Here is a 15,613-nt window from a genome sequence, read left to right on the forward strand (position 1 = left end):
AAGGAAGATGTTTAGAACAAGTTCTACTCGCTGATAATCCAGCCCGTTTCTTTCAGACAACACATACCTAAAAGCAATGAACAGTGTAAATGTCAGCACCAATGACCAAGCTTACAACCATGCCATTCCTGTGCTGAATTTTAACCATTTCAGTCTTAGAAGTCCTGTCATTCCTTCAACAGAGCAAGATGAAGACCCATTTCTATTTTCAGTTGCATTTAAAGAAGTAATAAAAGTCAAACTTTAGCAGCATCATTCCCACATTATGGTTTTATGTCCCTAGTCACTGTGTGCAGTTATGCTGGCAAATCCCTACCATTGCAGAACTCTGATTCTACTGCAAAGGAGAACATTTCTTTTTCCTCCCTGAGATTTCCAGCATGCTGGGAAAAGGCGTATGGGCATAACTGGGCAGAACAAACTCCCAGGGATGTCACAGGATTGCAACTGTGCAGTTGCTGCCAGACTCAGGGCAATGCCAAGGAAACCATTCTCACAGGAGGCTGGATTCAGCTCCCAGGAAAATGACAAACACCTTAAATCCCAAGATATTTGTGTAACTGAATGTGTGAAAATTATCTACAGAGAATACATAATCACTGGTTTAATGAGGTGTAACATTAGATTTAAGTAGAAGTAACACAATCATGCTCATTGGCAGCATGATCACAGTATTTCATATGGTTTTAAAACATTAGCTCCTGTTTCCAGTCCTAAGACATAGAGGAACTGAGGCCCTTAAGTGTTGTTACAAAAAAAAAAAAATCTCACATCTCACTTATTTCTAGTATTAGGGTTTCTACCTGTATAGGTCATATGATTTTGTTGGCACTATGTCAGTCTCCTTGCTCCTTACTGTAGTTTTCAGACTCCTTACTCATTACTCTTACCTTAATAGTGAACAAACCTGATTAAAGTATCCTTTAGTCACATGCATGTTCTAAATCATAGGAATCATAGGACACTTTAGCCACCACTACAATAATAAGCACTAGTGGGGACTGTGCTTAATTTCCTTGGAAACGAGGTGGGGGTTGCTCCTGAGTAGCACAACTGTTAACTGTTATTTTTGACTTGCTGCTCCTACTACAATAAGGTCATCTATGACTTGGTCTGCCACGTTCCTTGGGAGTGCAGCTCATTTGACATAGTTTATCAGGTATGTGTTGCAGTGTTGAGGCACAGATGATGGCTAAAGGAAGCACTGGAATGTATCTGGATTTACTGTTCGTTTGCTCCTGGGAGTGGAATATTCAAAAATCTGCAGAACTCCTATTAGCTGCCTGAGGATTGGCCTTTGTCCTATTTATATATGCATTAAGCTCAAACATCTTTACCATCTATTTTGGATAATAGGCGCTATTTCCCCTCATCTTAATGTACAGGTCTGGTGTTCTGTTTTGACACTTGGTTGTTTCAGCATAACTGTGAAAAAACTATGACCTACTTTATACACTACTGTATAACAGAACTGGCTTGAGACAGCAGCTTGTGAAAGGTTTGTAGAGAACTCATTACAGAGTGTGCTTCTTCATGAAACTCTTAAGAATTACATTTAGTAATTTAAACAGCTGAACAGAGTAATGAAAAATACTATAGACTCGGACTATAAGAAGATGAAAATCCATTAAAGAAAATCTATTGGAATAACTTATTAGCAGGGGCTTAGAGTAAAATATATATATAGAAAGGAGTTTCGCCCTAGCCTCCCAATGAAATGCCAAAGAAGCCTGAACATGAAATTGGAGCCACCAGCAATCTTTCTGAAATAAGACCTGACTTTTAAAGGCACAGTTTTTTATAAAGTGTTTATAATTTTAGCCTCTTACTATTGGAAGTCTGCCTGTACACAACTACTAGTGAAACCTTTTGCTTCAGGAAATATTCAGTCACTAGTAATAGGAAAATGGTGTACTGAATAAATATCTACTAAACAAACAAACTAATAATAAAATGGAAATAATGCCCATAGACACTCCTGCAACTCATGAATCTGAAATGGAACTGTCAGAGGATCACTAAGCAGAAGAGGCTTCTGCAAAATGGATGTATAAATGTGATGGGAGAAACCTAATTCTCAAACCAGGAGCAGAGTTTGTAAAATGCTTAGTCTTGTCTTCATGACTGTAGAGAACTAAAAATTTCAGGGCATTTTTTAATTCACTTAGGATCAGATTAAGGAAGCAAGAGCTGACATACAGGAGACTCCCAAACACCAACATCCAGTGATGGATATGGAAAAAGAGGGCTGAAAGATCTCTATCAGAATTTGTTTATGCAGTGCATAATTAATTTGAATGTATCTGAATGGCATTTAGACAATTCAAGAAAAGAAATATGGGAACATACAAGCGTTAGACTATGAACATCTGAGTTAGGAAAGAACTACAGAGAATTGGATATACTGGAGACTGTTGCTTCCAATTGATTATCCAAGTGTCCTCCAAATAATTCAGTCACCTGAGATGCATGAAGAGACAGCCACAGAAACACAACAGTTTATGGAAGACAACCCTGGACTGAGAGAAAAATCCAGAATGAAGGCAACCAGTGCATCTCCAGAGTATCTGATTAATGCAGGGTTCTTTCAATGGATGCAAGCAGACATGATTTCTGCTTGCAAAATGTGATAGGTCCTGTAAAACTACCCAATTTAAACTCTTGCACAGACTAAAACAACTTATCAGGTAAAAAACCAGACTGTCATATCAGAAAAGACCTCCAAGTGACCAATACCACAGTGTGGGTTTAAAGGGAAGTCTGGGGCAAATAGCTCGTGTGTTCTGCAATCTGTCACCCACTTCTTTGTTATTCTCTGAATCATATTTTAAAACTCCTAATTAACAGCTCGTGGTCTTTCTTTCCCTGCCCTACCTCCTCTCCCTTTTATTTTTAACTAAGAGTCTCGAGTCTAGTTTTGCTGCAGGACTACTTGGAGGCTTTATTTTTTAACTGGTGACAGTCTTTTCTCCAGGTTTTTAAGGCATCCCATAGTTATAAATAGAATTTTTGGGCTTGAATGGCTAGCAAAAGACACCAATAGAATTTTCAATAAAAATGCTCCCACGTTTTTTGCTATTAACTAGAAAAAGGTTAAACACGGAAAAACAAACCCAAGAAGATTGCAGAACCCATAAAAGATTTCTCCTCTCCTTAAAAAAAAAAAAAAAAAACAAAAAAGCAACAACAAAACAAAACAAAAAAAATGATGTTTATATGATCACAGAAAAATTGCCAAATTGCAATTGTCTTTTTTTCCGTTACAAATCATTATTAACAGCTGCAGAGTGATGGGTGAAAATACAGCTTTGGTGCTGGAGGATTAGTTCTGACTTGTGCTCCAGATCCACTGCTGTGCCTGGGTAAGCACAGACCAGAGGATCACGTGTTGTAGTTTATCTAAATGATCATCTTTCCTTTTTATTTTTTCAAACATTCTCAACATAGTTACAGAAATTAAATGTTACTGTAATCTTTATAAATTTTCAAAGACGTCTGAGTCCAGGGTGTGGACCAATAAATTGGATTCTGCATCATGAGTCTTATGACTTTTATCACTACATTCTCAGCTGTTAGTGCCAAGACTGAACTTTCAAAAACATCTCAAGCATCTTGAATTAGGCTTGATGAAAACCACCACATACTCAGCCTTCGGAACTGCTTTGTTCTTGGATTTTCTTTTTATTTTCTTTTAAACAAAAAGAAATTTTAAGGTCTTCTGCGTAACTGAAACTTTTTCCATGTGCTTTTAAATCAAAAGCAATCACATATATGCAGCCATTTTAAACCATTTGGACTGAAGCACTTTTGCTTTCAGAAAGAAACAAATACCTGTAAGTACAGTAATGTTAAAAAAAAAAAAAAGCAGAGTCAAATTCTTTTAAGTGCAGTGTCCTGCTGACAGCAAGTAGCCTTCCACTTTAAACCTGTTTATACAGCTCAGTTTGAAACCAATTTGTACCTTCAACATGTAGGATCTTAACATATATGTGTATGTTACATAATATAGCAGATTAAAAGTGTAAAACAATAAAATATGAGGAGGTTACCACTTGCAAGAGTTTCATAATGAGATTAATTAAAAAATTACAGCTGTAGTAAAAGAAGGGCAGATGAAATTAGAAACAAATTATTTCATTTTAAATATTCCTAAAATATTTCAACCACCCATGGTGAAAGTGGAGGGGGAAAAAAGGAACTCTCACATAAAGCTGATGAATTCCTTACATTTTACTGAGCTGAATTTTCCTAAATAAAGCACAGAGATGCAGTCTGTAAGAAATCCATTAGCTATTCAGACTATGTGTTTTCCTAATCCAACATTATTACCTACAATACATTTTAAATATTTTTTTAAGCCTAGTGTAAGTTTTCCCATTTATATATATTCCTTTTTCAATATTTTCCTTGGGAAATGACTCAGTCCTGCAAACATACACGTGATTGTAACTTCATTTATGGCCCCATTAATAAGGATCCATTAGAGCACATGACTATACTAATATATTTATATGTTTATGGAATTAATTCAAAGAAGTTTCACAGTGTAACCATTTTTTTTCTGGGTTCTGAATGTAACATTTTTCCCTTCCTCAATTAATTTTGCTTTGATGTGATACAATTACATACAGCCATCCTTCAAAAATATGTAGACTAGACTTTCCCTGTTCAACTTAACTTGATATTAAGCTTTCAAATCCTTCCTCATCATTCAAGTGGAGACAATCACAGCTGTATGAGCGAGTGACTGCATTTCCTTGCTTCTTGACACTATAGATCTGTTCCTGCTCTAGTGGGAAATATGCAGCCTGTTCTCCCCTGCATCTGAAATCTCATTCATATTTTAAGGATTTTCCAGTAACAGATCACCTTCATTAGAGTATTGCTGGTTGCATCTTCCCAAAGGAAAATATTATTTCTATGAAAGGAGTATTTTTAAAATCTCTCCAGATAGGTAAGTAATAGCTTCTACTGCTGAAGGAAAAATACAGCTTGAAATTGAATGGAATGTAGAAGAATATTCCCCCTTGCATCTGAAAATCAACCCCCTCACCTGCTGTGAAGATTACTTTATGTCTTATTTTGATTTAACTAGATTTTCCACACACTGTGCATTCACTGTTACCCAAGTGCCTTGCAAAGCCCAGGCTGTGGTTGATCTGTAAGAACTGCCAACTAATAGGGTCACAATTGATTTTGCCATAAAACCAGGAACATTTATTTCTTTTACTATTTTCCCTAAGAACACTGCTTTTTAAAACTAAAATTTTACAAATTTTATGCAGATAAGAAAAAGAAAAAGAAGAAAAGAAACCCTTTAGGACATAAAATAGCTGAAAGTACCAGTTGTATAATGGAATCAGTGCTCTTGCTAACAGCACACCAGCAGAGAAGGAACCACTGTAACAGGGTCAGTAGAGTGGTTTGTTCACATAAGTGATCAGTGAAGATTTAGATATTTTCATGAAAAAGTTCCAATATTTTTCAAATTCCTTTCATTGTAGGAGAGATATTTTTGCTTTCCAGTGATGTCTCATCAGTACTGCATCTATATAACACGCTGCTCAGAACCACGACCAGATGGGGTTTGTGGAGGCACAAATCAGATTCACCAGGTTGTTCACCCAAAAGCAAAGGCCTATTTCTTCTTGGAAATGAAAGCAAAAATATGGTTGGAGCTCTGTGGGATATCAGTGAGAAAACTAGCAGATGCAGCGAATTATGTCCAGTTTCAAATGGATGTTTTAGGATGCAGATACTGACAACACTGATGTGCACAGTCTCAGATAAATGCATAGTGGGAAAAGAAGTTCTCCTAAACTGACAAGCTCATGGTAGAACATCAGCCTCATGAAGACTGAGGCAGGCCTTGCACTGTCACATCCTGCCAAACATATCTTAAATAACAAACAGGTTATTAAATCACTTATTTAAATATATTTACATTAAGGTAATTTCAACAAATCAGAATTAAAAAAACCAAACCCCAGGTCATCTGCTATTCACTCACATCCTCTGGAGGATGGTTTTTGATTAGCTGTATTTTCTCTAGAAGGTAATATTTTTTCTGGAATTCTGTAAAATATTCTTAAACAAATGTATCCCATCAGCTGTGCTATATTGCAGAAAATAATCTGTCTCCCTACAAGTCTAAAGCTGTGAGCCACTAAACTAAGTCTTAAATGCTATGTTTCTTTCTACATTTTCAGTCTGAACGTAGAAATTGTAGAAATTGTTCAGAGTAAGGACTATCATACTTTAAATATAGATAATTTTGTGGAATGTAACGTTGCAGCAGTGGAGCAGTATAGCAAACAAAATGTCAGCCAAGAATGCTGTAGCTTTATGATCTTGGATATATGCTGAAAGAAACACACTTTCTTCTTTGCACTCAAAAAGAAATTTTGCCAGCATGTGCATTAAAAGAGGTCAACGGTCCTGCAAGGTGCTATTAATGTATAAAGTAATTTTCATGCAGTTTTCACACTTTCTATCCCAGAGCACTTTTCAAAAGTAATAATAAAGAGTATAAGAGAGAGAGCAAAAGAAGAATAAAGAATTACAAAGGAAAAAAAATGAAAATGCTTTGAAGCAGGGGGAGATCAGTGGCTTATGTGAGGCTACATTATACCCCAGCCTCCCACCCCACGCAGACACACCGGGTGGGGATGGTTTCACATGACACAGCAGGCCCAGCACAGATTAGCTGATCTAAAAGTGAGTGGCCATCACAAACGGGCAGCTTTCCTTCCCTCAGTTACTGTGGCACCATTTCCCTTTGTTGGATGTGAGGATTGTGCCATTCCGGGGCAGGTCAGTTTATCAGGCTGATCCAGCACAAAGCCACGCCGAGGGGCAGCGGAGCAGAACTGAGGAGCTCTGTCAGATCAGCCAGCTGAACCAACTCACCGTGAAGCCAGGAGGGGAAGTGCCAAGAAAAGGAGAGGATGGCAGAAGCCTTGGCCAAGGGCTGCCTTTTTAATGGGGAAGTTACTGGATCACCTTAGCTGCCCCCTAAAAATGAGACTTTTGGTCTTTACCTGAAAAAAACCCTCCAGAAGTGTTTCATTCTGGTTATGTTCTAATGAAAACTTAACTCTTTGCTTCAAAATTAATGAACATGTTTCAGCACACTTTCTGAAACCAGAAAAATAAATTAAGAATGCCTTTGGATTTGTTAATTACAATTAGTTTACATTTCTAACTTCTTATTATTATCTTTTTTAACTGTCACACTGGTCAACATACAAACACACTTTCATAAAGCTGTATGTCTTTGCCTAGAACATACCCTTGAAATAAGGTACACATTGCATTGTGCTGAAAGCCACAACAAAGCAGACTCTGCCTGTTAGCTCACATTAACCGAGTCTTTGGCTGATATTTCCATGGAAGGTATGCTGATCTTTCTAGTAGTGTCAATAGAATCACATTACTGCTCGAGTCATCATTTTCTAAAAGCTATTTGGCAACTCACCATTCATCCCCTACAGTTAGATTCAACACTGTTTACAGCATCTAATAAACAGGCTTAGTGAGAGAGAAATTTAAGAGATACTTCATTATTTTTCTTAATGTGGTTAACTTCATAATAAAATGCCGTATCTATTTAAAAGTGTTATTCTTTTTCTTTTGATCATGAATGTTAATGCTTTATTTGTGACATCTGAGTTTTTAGTAACAATAAATGCTTTGTCTGCTTGATGCAAAGAGCTCAGTCGTTTAATTAAAGGGGATTAATTGAATTAACCTAATTAATTAATTCAGTTAAACCAAATGCTTAGAAAGACAAGGTTAAGAAGTAGTTGTGTTATGCTATTCATTATTGTATGAGTGCTCACAATCCTCTTCAGTGCAGTCAGCTGGGTAAGACTGAGTCACTGGTGAAAGCAGTTAAACTAACCTTGCTGACTTCATAATGAAATAGGGTTTAACAGCATTAATGAACAGTAGGACAATAACAGCAGAAATAAGAGCAGCTGGAGCACTAACAAAATTAATTATGGCATCACAGCTGAGATTGATAATGAAAACCCCTGGACAGTAACTTCTCAAACTAGTACAGCTGTTTCCAAATGGCCATCTGTCTGGGCCCCAAGGCTATTTTATGTATGGATACTCTTAAATTAACTTAGCAGAGCTCAGTTAAAGAATCACAGAAACAAAGTGATAATATTGAAAGCTAATGTTTATAAGCAATATAAACTTACAGTGGTTTAAGAAAAAATTGAAAAGGGGCAATTTTGCAACTTTGAAGTGGTTAAACAGCTGTGTGTCCTAGAGTCTGAAATAATTGATTTGATGACAAGAAAGCTCTATGAGAGTGATTAAAGAAGATTTTCCTTTTGAAACAACTGGCAAGGAAGGCAAAGGAAATCTTATCACTACAGTTCTCCAAAACAACTTAAGTACAGTTTATGGAAAGATTAAATTTCTTTATTCACAGGAATTTTTTTAATCAATTCAACTGCCAAATGACACAGTCCACCCTTAGGCCCTACTTTTCTTAGGCAGCATTTTGAAAATGGTTTTATCTTGTGCTCTGAAAATGCACTTGTAATTTTCACCTTTAAGATTTTACATGTATGAAGACTGAAACTGTGATTGTCATCATATCATCTAATATCATATTCATCCTTTTTCATTGTGGTGTGTTGTGAATATATAGGTTTGTTTCTTAGATGTGGGAAATGTGCATTTGTAACTCTTACTGGTATCATGGACAATGAAATGTGTGAAAAAACATGCCTTGATGAGATGATAAAAATACTAACAAATTAGAAACAGAAAGTCTAAACCACAAACACTAAATTGCAATAATTTAAAATTAATTAGCAAGCCTGGTAGGCCATCTTCTGTTATCACCTCCAGGAATGCAATTTTCCAACAATTAACACTGACGGAACTGAAAATGTACTACAAAGGAAAGAATTAAGCTTTTATGTTTTAAATCTATAATGAGAATAATTTGATCATAGTACATTTGAATCCACTGTTTTCAGATGATCAAAACCAGATATATCTATGTTTTCTTTTAAAGGAAAAGATGCCTACATTTTTTTTCCAAAGTAAAGTCATAATAAACCATAGTAGATAGGCTATGAAATCCCACTTGAAGAAAACTTTGGTTGCTCTGCCCAAGTTTTCATTACATATTAGTCAAGTCTGCTGGAAGACAACTTATGTCTCATTGATTTCATTTTTTCATCATTTTTGTACACTGTTACTAGTTACTATATGATTTAATCTTCTAGGTCTAAGCTATTAAAGCCAAGAATTCTACTTCCCTTATATACACCTCATATATACACACATATCAACGCAGTTTTCCCCTGTTGTGATGTATGATTTTGTTCTTCAGAATGAATTAAATTCAGCTATAAAATATCCCTTAGGAAATTTCATGGATTGGTAAATAAAACCTGATCTTTTGTAGATTAAAACTGCAATATAAATATAAATAAATGCTTGCAAAATCTACGCAGCCCTTGTAACTGTAACCCTGCTACCACCAAATTAAAAATCACTCTCCCGTAGGTCAGGGCAAAGATTGGCCAGCTGAGAACACATCTGGGACAGAGTCACCAAACTGAAGGGCACACAGTGGTGCTGGTACAACATGATTTCCCCTCTTTTCAACACAGCCACAGCTGAACGACCCCTTCTCACTTCCAGCTGTGGGTGTGGAGTTCACTTCCCCACGTGTATCAGGGCTGAGTCCAGCCCACAGAGGCTGCTAAAATGTAGACAGGTTGAGGAACTTATAAATTTTCCTGAGTTAGTAGACAAAGAGGCTGGGTGAATAATCATAATTAAACCTCTGTGCCTAAGTGAATAGAACTTTGGCCCTGTCAGTAAAGCCTTGTCCACAAACAGGGCAAAAAAAGAAACAAATTACAGTGTTGGTTCTTAAAGCAATCCAGCTTCATTTCCCTTGGCAATTTATTGGGTTATTTGGGTTTATTTTTTTAGAACTGTACAGGCCAAGTTCTGCTATAAATAACTACAGGAAAATGCCAATAAAACATTTACCAGAGAGAAATCCCACAGTTTGGAAAAACTGTACTATGACCCACCTGGTAGAGGTCTAATCCTGCCCTATGAAATACTGTGCCAGCAAATTGTCAGTCTTCTGAAATTACTGAGTTTTGGCCCTGTACTGTATTTTTCATTGCCACTTTCAGCAACTATCCAGGCAACTAAGACAGAGTAAATAATGACTATAAAGGAACAGCCAGGCATTTCCACCAGACTTCACCTTCTCACTCGGGATTAGCGTCCTACTGTGGCCTGTTTTTTAGCACAACTCAAAGTATAAAAATTTAACACAATGTAAAAAAACCCTAAACAAACAAACAAACAACCCCTAAAACCCAAAAAACCCACACACACAATTTAATTCACTTACCTTTGGTTTCCTGCTTAGTCCAGAATTGTTTCACTACTTTATTAATGTGTTTCTCCTCTCTCCACTTCTTTTGCCACTGACGTAGCTCTTGTATTTCACTGTCACACCGGACCTGTGAAAGGGAAAACAGAAAATACAACTAAAATTATATACCTACATGTTACCCAAGATGATGATACAATTTTTTTTCATGGGGCTGTGGCTGGACAAATACATGAGAGCCATCCTATTTGCTGGGCCCGAGGTAAAAGAAAAATCCCAGAGGTTTACAGTTTTCAACTTACAGAGAAATAAAAAACACATCATTGACAAACCCCATTGAAAACATAAATATGCCAATTAGGGGATCACTTTGATTACCAAGGACTCCTGAGAAATGTGATTGCAGTGAGACGCTTATTCTTTGAGTTAATTAAAATTTCAGGCATTATGCTGAAGGGTATTAGTGCCTTTAGAAAACCACAACACTATAAAACCAACCCAGTGACCAACATAATAGAGCACAAGAGGAGCATGAAGGGTCATACAGAAGGGAATTTATTCCAGCAAACTGATTCACACCTGCCATCAGCTGCAAATAGGCTGACTGGCAATCCCAGCCATACAATTTTCACAAACAGGAGAGTCATTAATCTGTTATTTAAAGTAATTGGACTGCATTATGTGATATCTATTCTTTGTCAGTCAATCACCCCATGAAGGCCATAATTCTGCTTCTACAAAAAAATTACAATAGTCATAGGCCTTGATTCCATTTAGATTTAAGTTGAATTTTTCTAGTATTGTTTTTGTACTGGTGTAGTTCTTTCTAACATAAAAGCCAGCCAGCTCTGCATCACCAACTTCTACCACTCTGCTACTTAAACTTGTTGTAAGCAGGATTTGATTAATTAGCAGTGGGTTGCCCATTGCCTACCTTGGCATTCACACAATTACTACCTCCAGTGCACCAGATACTGTCCTTCTGAACAACAGTAGGAAGGGGACATGCCAGTATTACCTTAGAGACTATTCCCTTAGAGTCATATTGAAATGGTAGTAGAATTATTTCTAAAATGCAGTTTCTGGTTTAGGTTGGGTTTTTTTTCCCTAAATATTACATATAAAAAATGTCATTATGCTTTAGGACTATGTTTAGAGAAGCTGTGGATGCCCCATTCCTGGAGGTGTTCAAGGCCAAGTTGGATGGGGCTCTGACCATGGGTCAGGTGGAAGGTGTCCCTGCCCATGGTAGGGGTTTGGAACTAGATGATCTCTAAGGTCCCTTCCAACCCAAAGCACTCTATGATTCTATGACTTAATGTCCTGGTAATTTGGGCTGAAGTTGAATAACATGGTAGAAACAAGTAGCAATAACCTCAATTTCTCCTGGACACCTTTTTCTTGCAGGAAGATGACTACTTAGTTCTCTAGAAAATCTCTAAATAAATTTCAGTTTATTTTATTCTTACATGATATAGTAGTGAGTTTGCTCTGTGATTTGAACTCTAGTACTCTTCTCCATTACACTCTGCTTTTCTCTCACTTTACTAAGACACATACAGAGCAAAAGAGCAGGACTTCCGTTTCCCACTGGTTATAAAAAAACCCAAACCTTAAAGAAAACAATATAAATTATTTATCAAAAGTATTCTTTCTACCCAGAATTTCTCCTTTGTGGTGCAGCTAAGAGTGCAATAGACAGTAGCTGAACTCCCATAGCACTCTTCAATCCACTCAGGAGAAGATAACTTGTTATATTTCAGACAGTGCACTGGCAGAGCAGAAATACAATACAAGGTGACTCGATCAATAAAGACAGCCAAGACTTTTACTCAGTGACTCGACATCAGATACCTCTTAGGCCTCTAATAACATCCCATTATACTGATATAGTTCTGTAAAATCTTCTATAAAAGTAATAAGAATTTCTTACAAGGTTGGTACGAACTTTTAAAAATGAAGGAAGTTACAGTTATTAGTGATCTTCTTTTCAGCTATACAAAAAAATAAGATCATTTTCTGTTGAATTCATCAAGTACTATTTACAAAAATAAAATATAAGGATACTTCAGGTTTGCAAAAGACATTTTTTCTTTTAGGTTGTCATTTATGTTTTATAAGCCAAATAATTCCCCATTACATGGAGTCAGTTTATCTGCACATGTAGGGGTTCAGGGAATGCTTATTGGGATTCAAGCATATAAATGACAGCAATGGAAGAGGCAGGAAATTAGAGAAATTACTACCTCTATACCTATAGAATTTCTGAAAAAATGTGTCCCTTCTACAACTTCAGCTGTGTGACCTGTATTTTGTCCCATGCCAGGGCCACAGTGGTCTCTGTATACTGCAAATGAAGACAATAACTCTTACCAGTTAAAAGATAAATGGCAAATGGAGTATATTCTGTATACTCTCCCTAGACAAATAAAACAGTGAAAGTGCAGTGAAACATAGTGAAATACAGTGTTCTGAGATGAAGGCATAGTCATATAGACTCAAATACTTCAAAGTCCAACACTAAATCCAAGCAGTGAAAATGAGCTCCCAGAACAAAGTGTCTTTTCTAAAAAGTAAATAAAAAAAAAGAAAAAAACCCCCAAACAAAACACAGATATGCCATCTGCAGTAAAACAGGTAACAGGAATGTAACAAAATACATCAAAATGTTCCAGATATGCTTAATAGATTAGAGTTTAGCATAGTTGTGATAATTCCTCAGAAAGCAGTCTGTTTTGTAACCAGAGTGCAGTTCCACCATGATGGAAAAGCCATGACTCAGCAGCAAAATCTCCAGGCAAATAAACAGTGCAGAGTCTGGTGTCCCTCCTGCAGCCCAACCACGCCTGCAGCCCTGGAGGGGTCTGAGCTTTGAAGTGAGAGTTCACTCCCACCCAGGTCACTTGAGTTGAATCTACACTTGCTGTAAATAACAGGGAATATTCGTGTGACCTTCTGGGATTGAGCCTTTCCGAGGAGCCACAACTTGCTGGAAAGTAATAAAAGTTGTGATAGCAAAAGCAGGACTGCACTTTGCAAGAGACAAATCAAAACTGAAGCAGGTTTAACTTTTGCTCAAACAACACTCATAAAATAGCGCTGAATATTTACATAATGCTGTCCAATTTCAACTCTAAGAAAAATATACAAGATTTAGTCAAAATAAACTTCTTTCAATGCTAAGTGAGAACACGTTGCACAACAGCAGAAGGAAAATACCAAAACTTCACCCAGAGACATCAGAGGAAATTGTTTTAATGAAAAATCCCCTCAGTCCAATAGTTCTGCAAATTGTAAAGTTTAAAAAGACCCTATTAAAAAATGGCACTAAGCAAAGATTCTGCAGTAGAGGGGTGAAGGAATATATCATCTTTTACTGGGAAAGTGCCTGGAAAATTGATACCTATCTAAATACTGCCTTGGCCCGTGACAGATGAATGGAACCTCAATAAAAAAGAATGATGGAAAGTGAAGAGAAAGAATTCTGATGACAGAGCTGTCTCAAGTCTTCTCTGAGTGCTCCTCCTTGCCCTCAAAGAGCCCACTCAAGATGACATCTTCCTTTCTGTGATCTCCTTACAAAACTCAGCAGTTGTAGCTCCCACTGCTTTTTGTTCTGGAATTTAGTTCTTGACTGAACTTGAAATAATTTTCAGAGTACCCATCAATGTCTTTGCATGAAGGATTGTAGCAAGCACTTTGTTGATGGCAGCCATCAATTATTACTACCAAAACAAGTGTTTTTCTGAAATGTGCTGCAGATAATGATGAATGTACTGCTTTGATCACGGTTTATTATGGAAAAGTTCTCAATATTCTGTACCTATAGTTTTATTTTACCTTTACATAAAAAACCCCTGATCCATTGTTGCATTTTTTGCTACATGTTTTTGATACTGGCACACTCAGACAACTAGATGTGGCAGAAACAAGTGAAGTATCATGAGAAGACATGATGCTCAGTCAGTTTTATAACTAGACAAACTCTACTGCCTAAATCAGTACGGTTAACAAAATACCTCAGAGGTGGTCTGAGTCCATAGAAGACATGTCTTAGAAAACCAGTGATGAAGTGCACTCTCTTTGGCACAGAGCCATGTAAAGTATCTATGTGTGCTTGTGTTTAATTATTCAATATTAACACACCGTGTACATTTTTGTTTCAATAACAGTGTTTAAAAGTTCTAAATTCTCTGAATTATAAAACAAGGTTTAATGAAAAACATCAGAAAAGTTTTTCAAATATTGACACAATAATATCCATAGAATGCAAAAGGGCATTATTTGTAAGTGTTCATTTATTACCACACTAAATCAGTGTTAGCTGACAGAGCTATCTATTTTAAAAGTAAATAATCTGAATTCTTTGGTAAATTTTCATAACATACTTTATCATTAATGCAATGAAATCCCATTTAAGCTTAGTGTTCTCTTAATTTGAAAGTCCAAGGACAACACATTGCCCTGTGTAGGAACTTGTTATTAATGATTTTTATTTCACATTCTGACTTTAATTTTTGATTTTTAAAAGCCTGATTTCTTTCATCTCGAATAAGAAAAACATTAACAGCTAATTTTATAGTCTGAGTTATTTTTTATGTCCCCTACCTTTTACAGCTAGGGTTTCTCTCTCATTTCTGGGAACTGGTTTAGAATGATACTAGTGTGAAAATTCTGAAGTTAATCTGTACAGCAAGGGAGAATCGTGCCCTTCACAAGCTTTTATAGAAGCACAAAGTATCTGAGCAACCTTGCACTGTTCAGCAAACATGACTGTTATTGGATAATGGTTGCCTTTGCAATACTCCTCTGTAAGGATGCCTGCAGGGATACTGTCTGGCCTAATTAATGTTAGTGTCAATGCCATCTCTGTTTAAAAAAGAAAAACAAAGGAAAACGAACAACAGAAAGCGCCGCAAAAATCAATCAGTCAAGACCATTTTGGGGTATTTCATCGTCTTTGGCTGCACAGCACATTATAGGAGCCACTTATATATTTGTGCTTGTTAAAAACAGTAAAAAAGAACTTACCAGAGAGTGTTTTATACTAACTGTTATTTAAAGAACACCTGACATCCAGAAATGTCTCACTGTCCATCACAACAAAATTGCTGCTATATCTGGGGGCTATTTAGAAGGTTAAATTTTGACAAAGGAAGCAAAGACATTTCTTCATCACCAAAGTCACCTGAATTTCAAGTGCATTTCTTTCCAAGGCATGAA

The 15,613-nt window shown here is 36.6% G+C and overlaps 1 protein-coding gene across 1 annotated transcript in view; it reads right to left on the reverse strand.

The window, feature by feature from the left end:
- IQCK (IQ motif containing K) overlaps positions 1-15,613 on the reverse strand; it is a 35,332-nt gene that overhangs the window by 3,158 nt on the left and 16,561 nt on the right. The window contains exon 7 of the mRNA XM_029957761.1: positions 10,409-10,520. Coding sequence (XP_029813621.1) covers positions 10,409-10,520 — 112 coding nt within the window. The remainder of the gene's footprint in view (positions 1-10,408; positions 10,521-15,613) is intronic.

This window comes from Manacus vitellinus, unplaced genomic scaffold (genome assembly GCF_001715985.3).
Source record: "Manacus vitellinus isolate BGI_N305 unplaced genomic scaffold, ASM171598v3 scaffold_12_pilon, whole genome shotgun sequence".
NCBI lineage: Eukaryota > Metazoa > Chordata > Aves > Passeriformes > Pipridae > Manacus > Manacus vitellinus.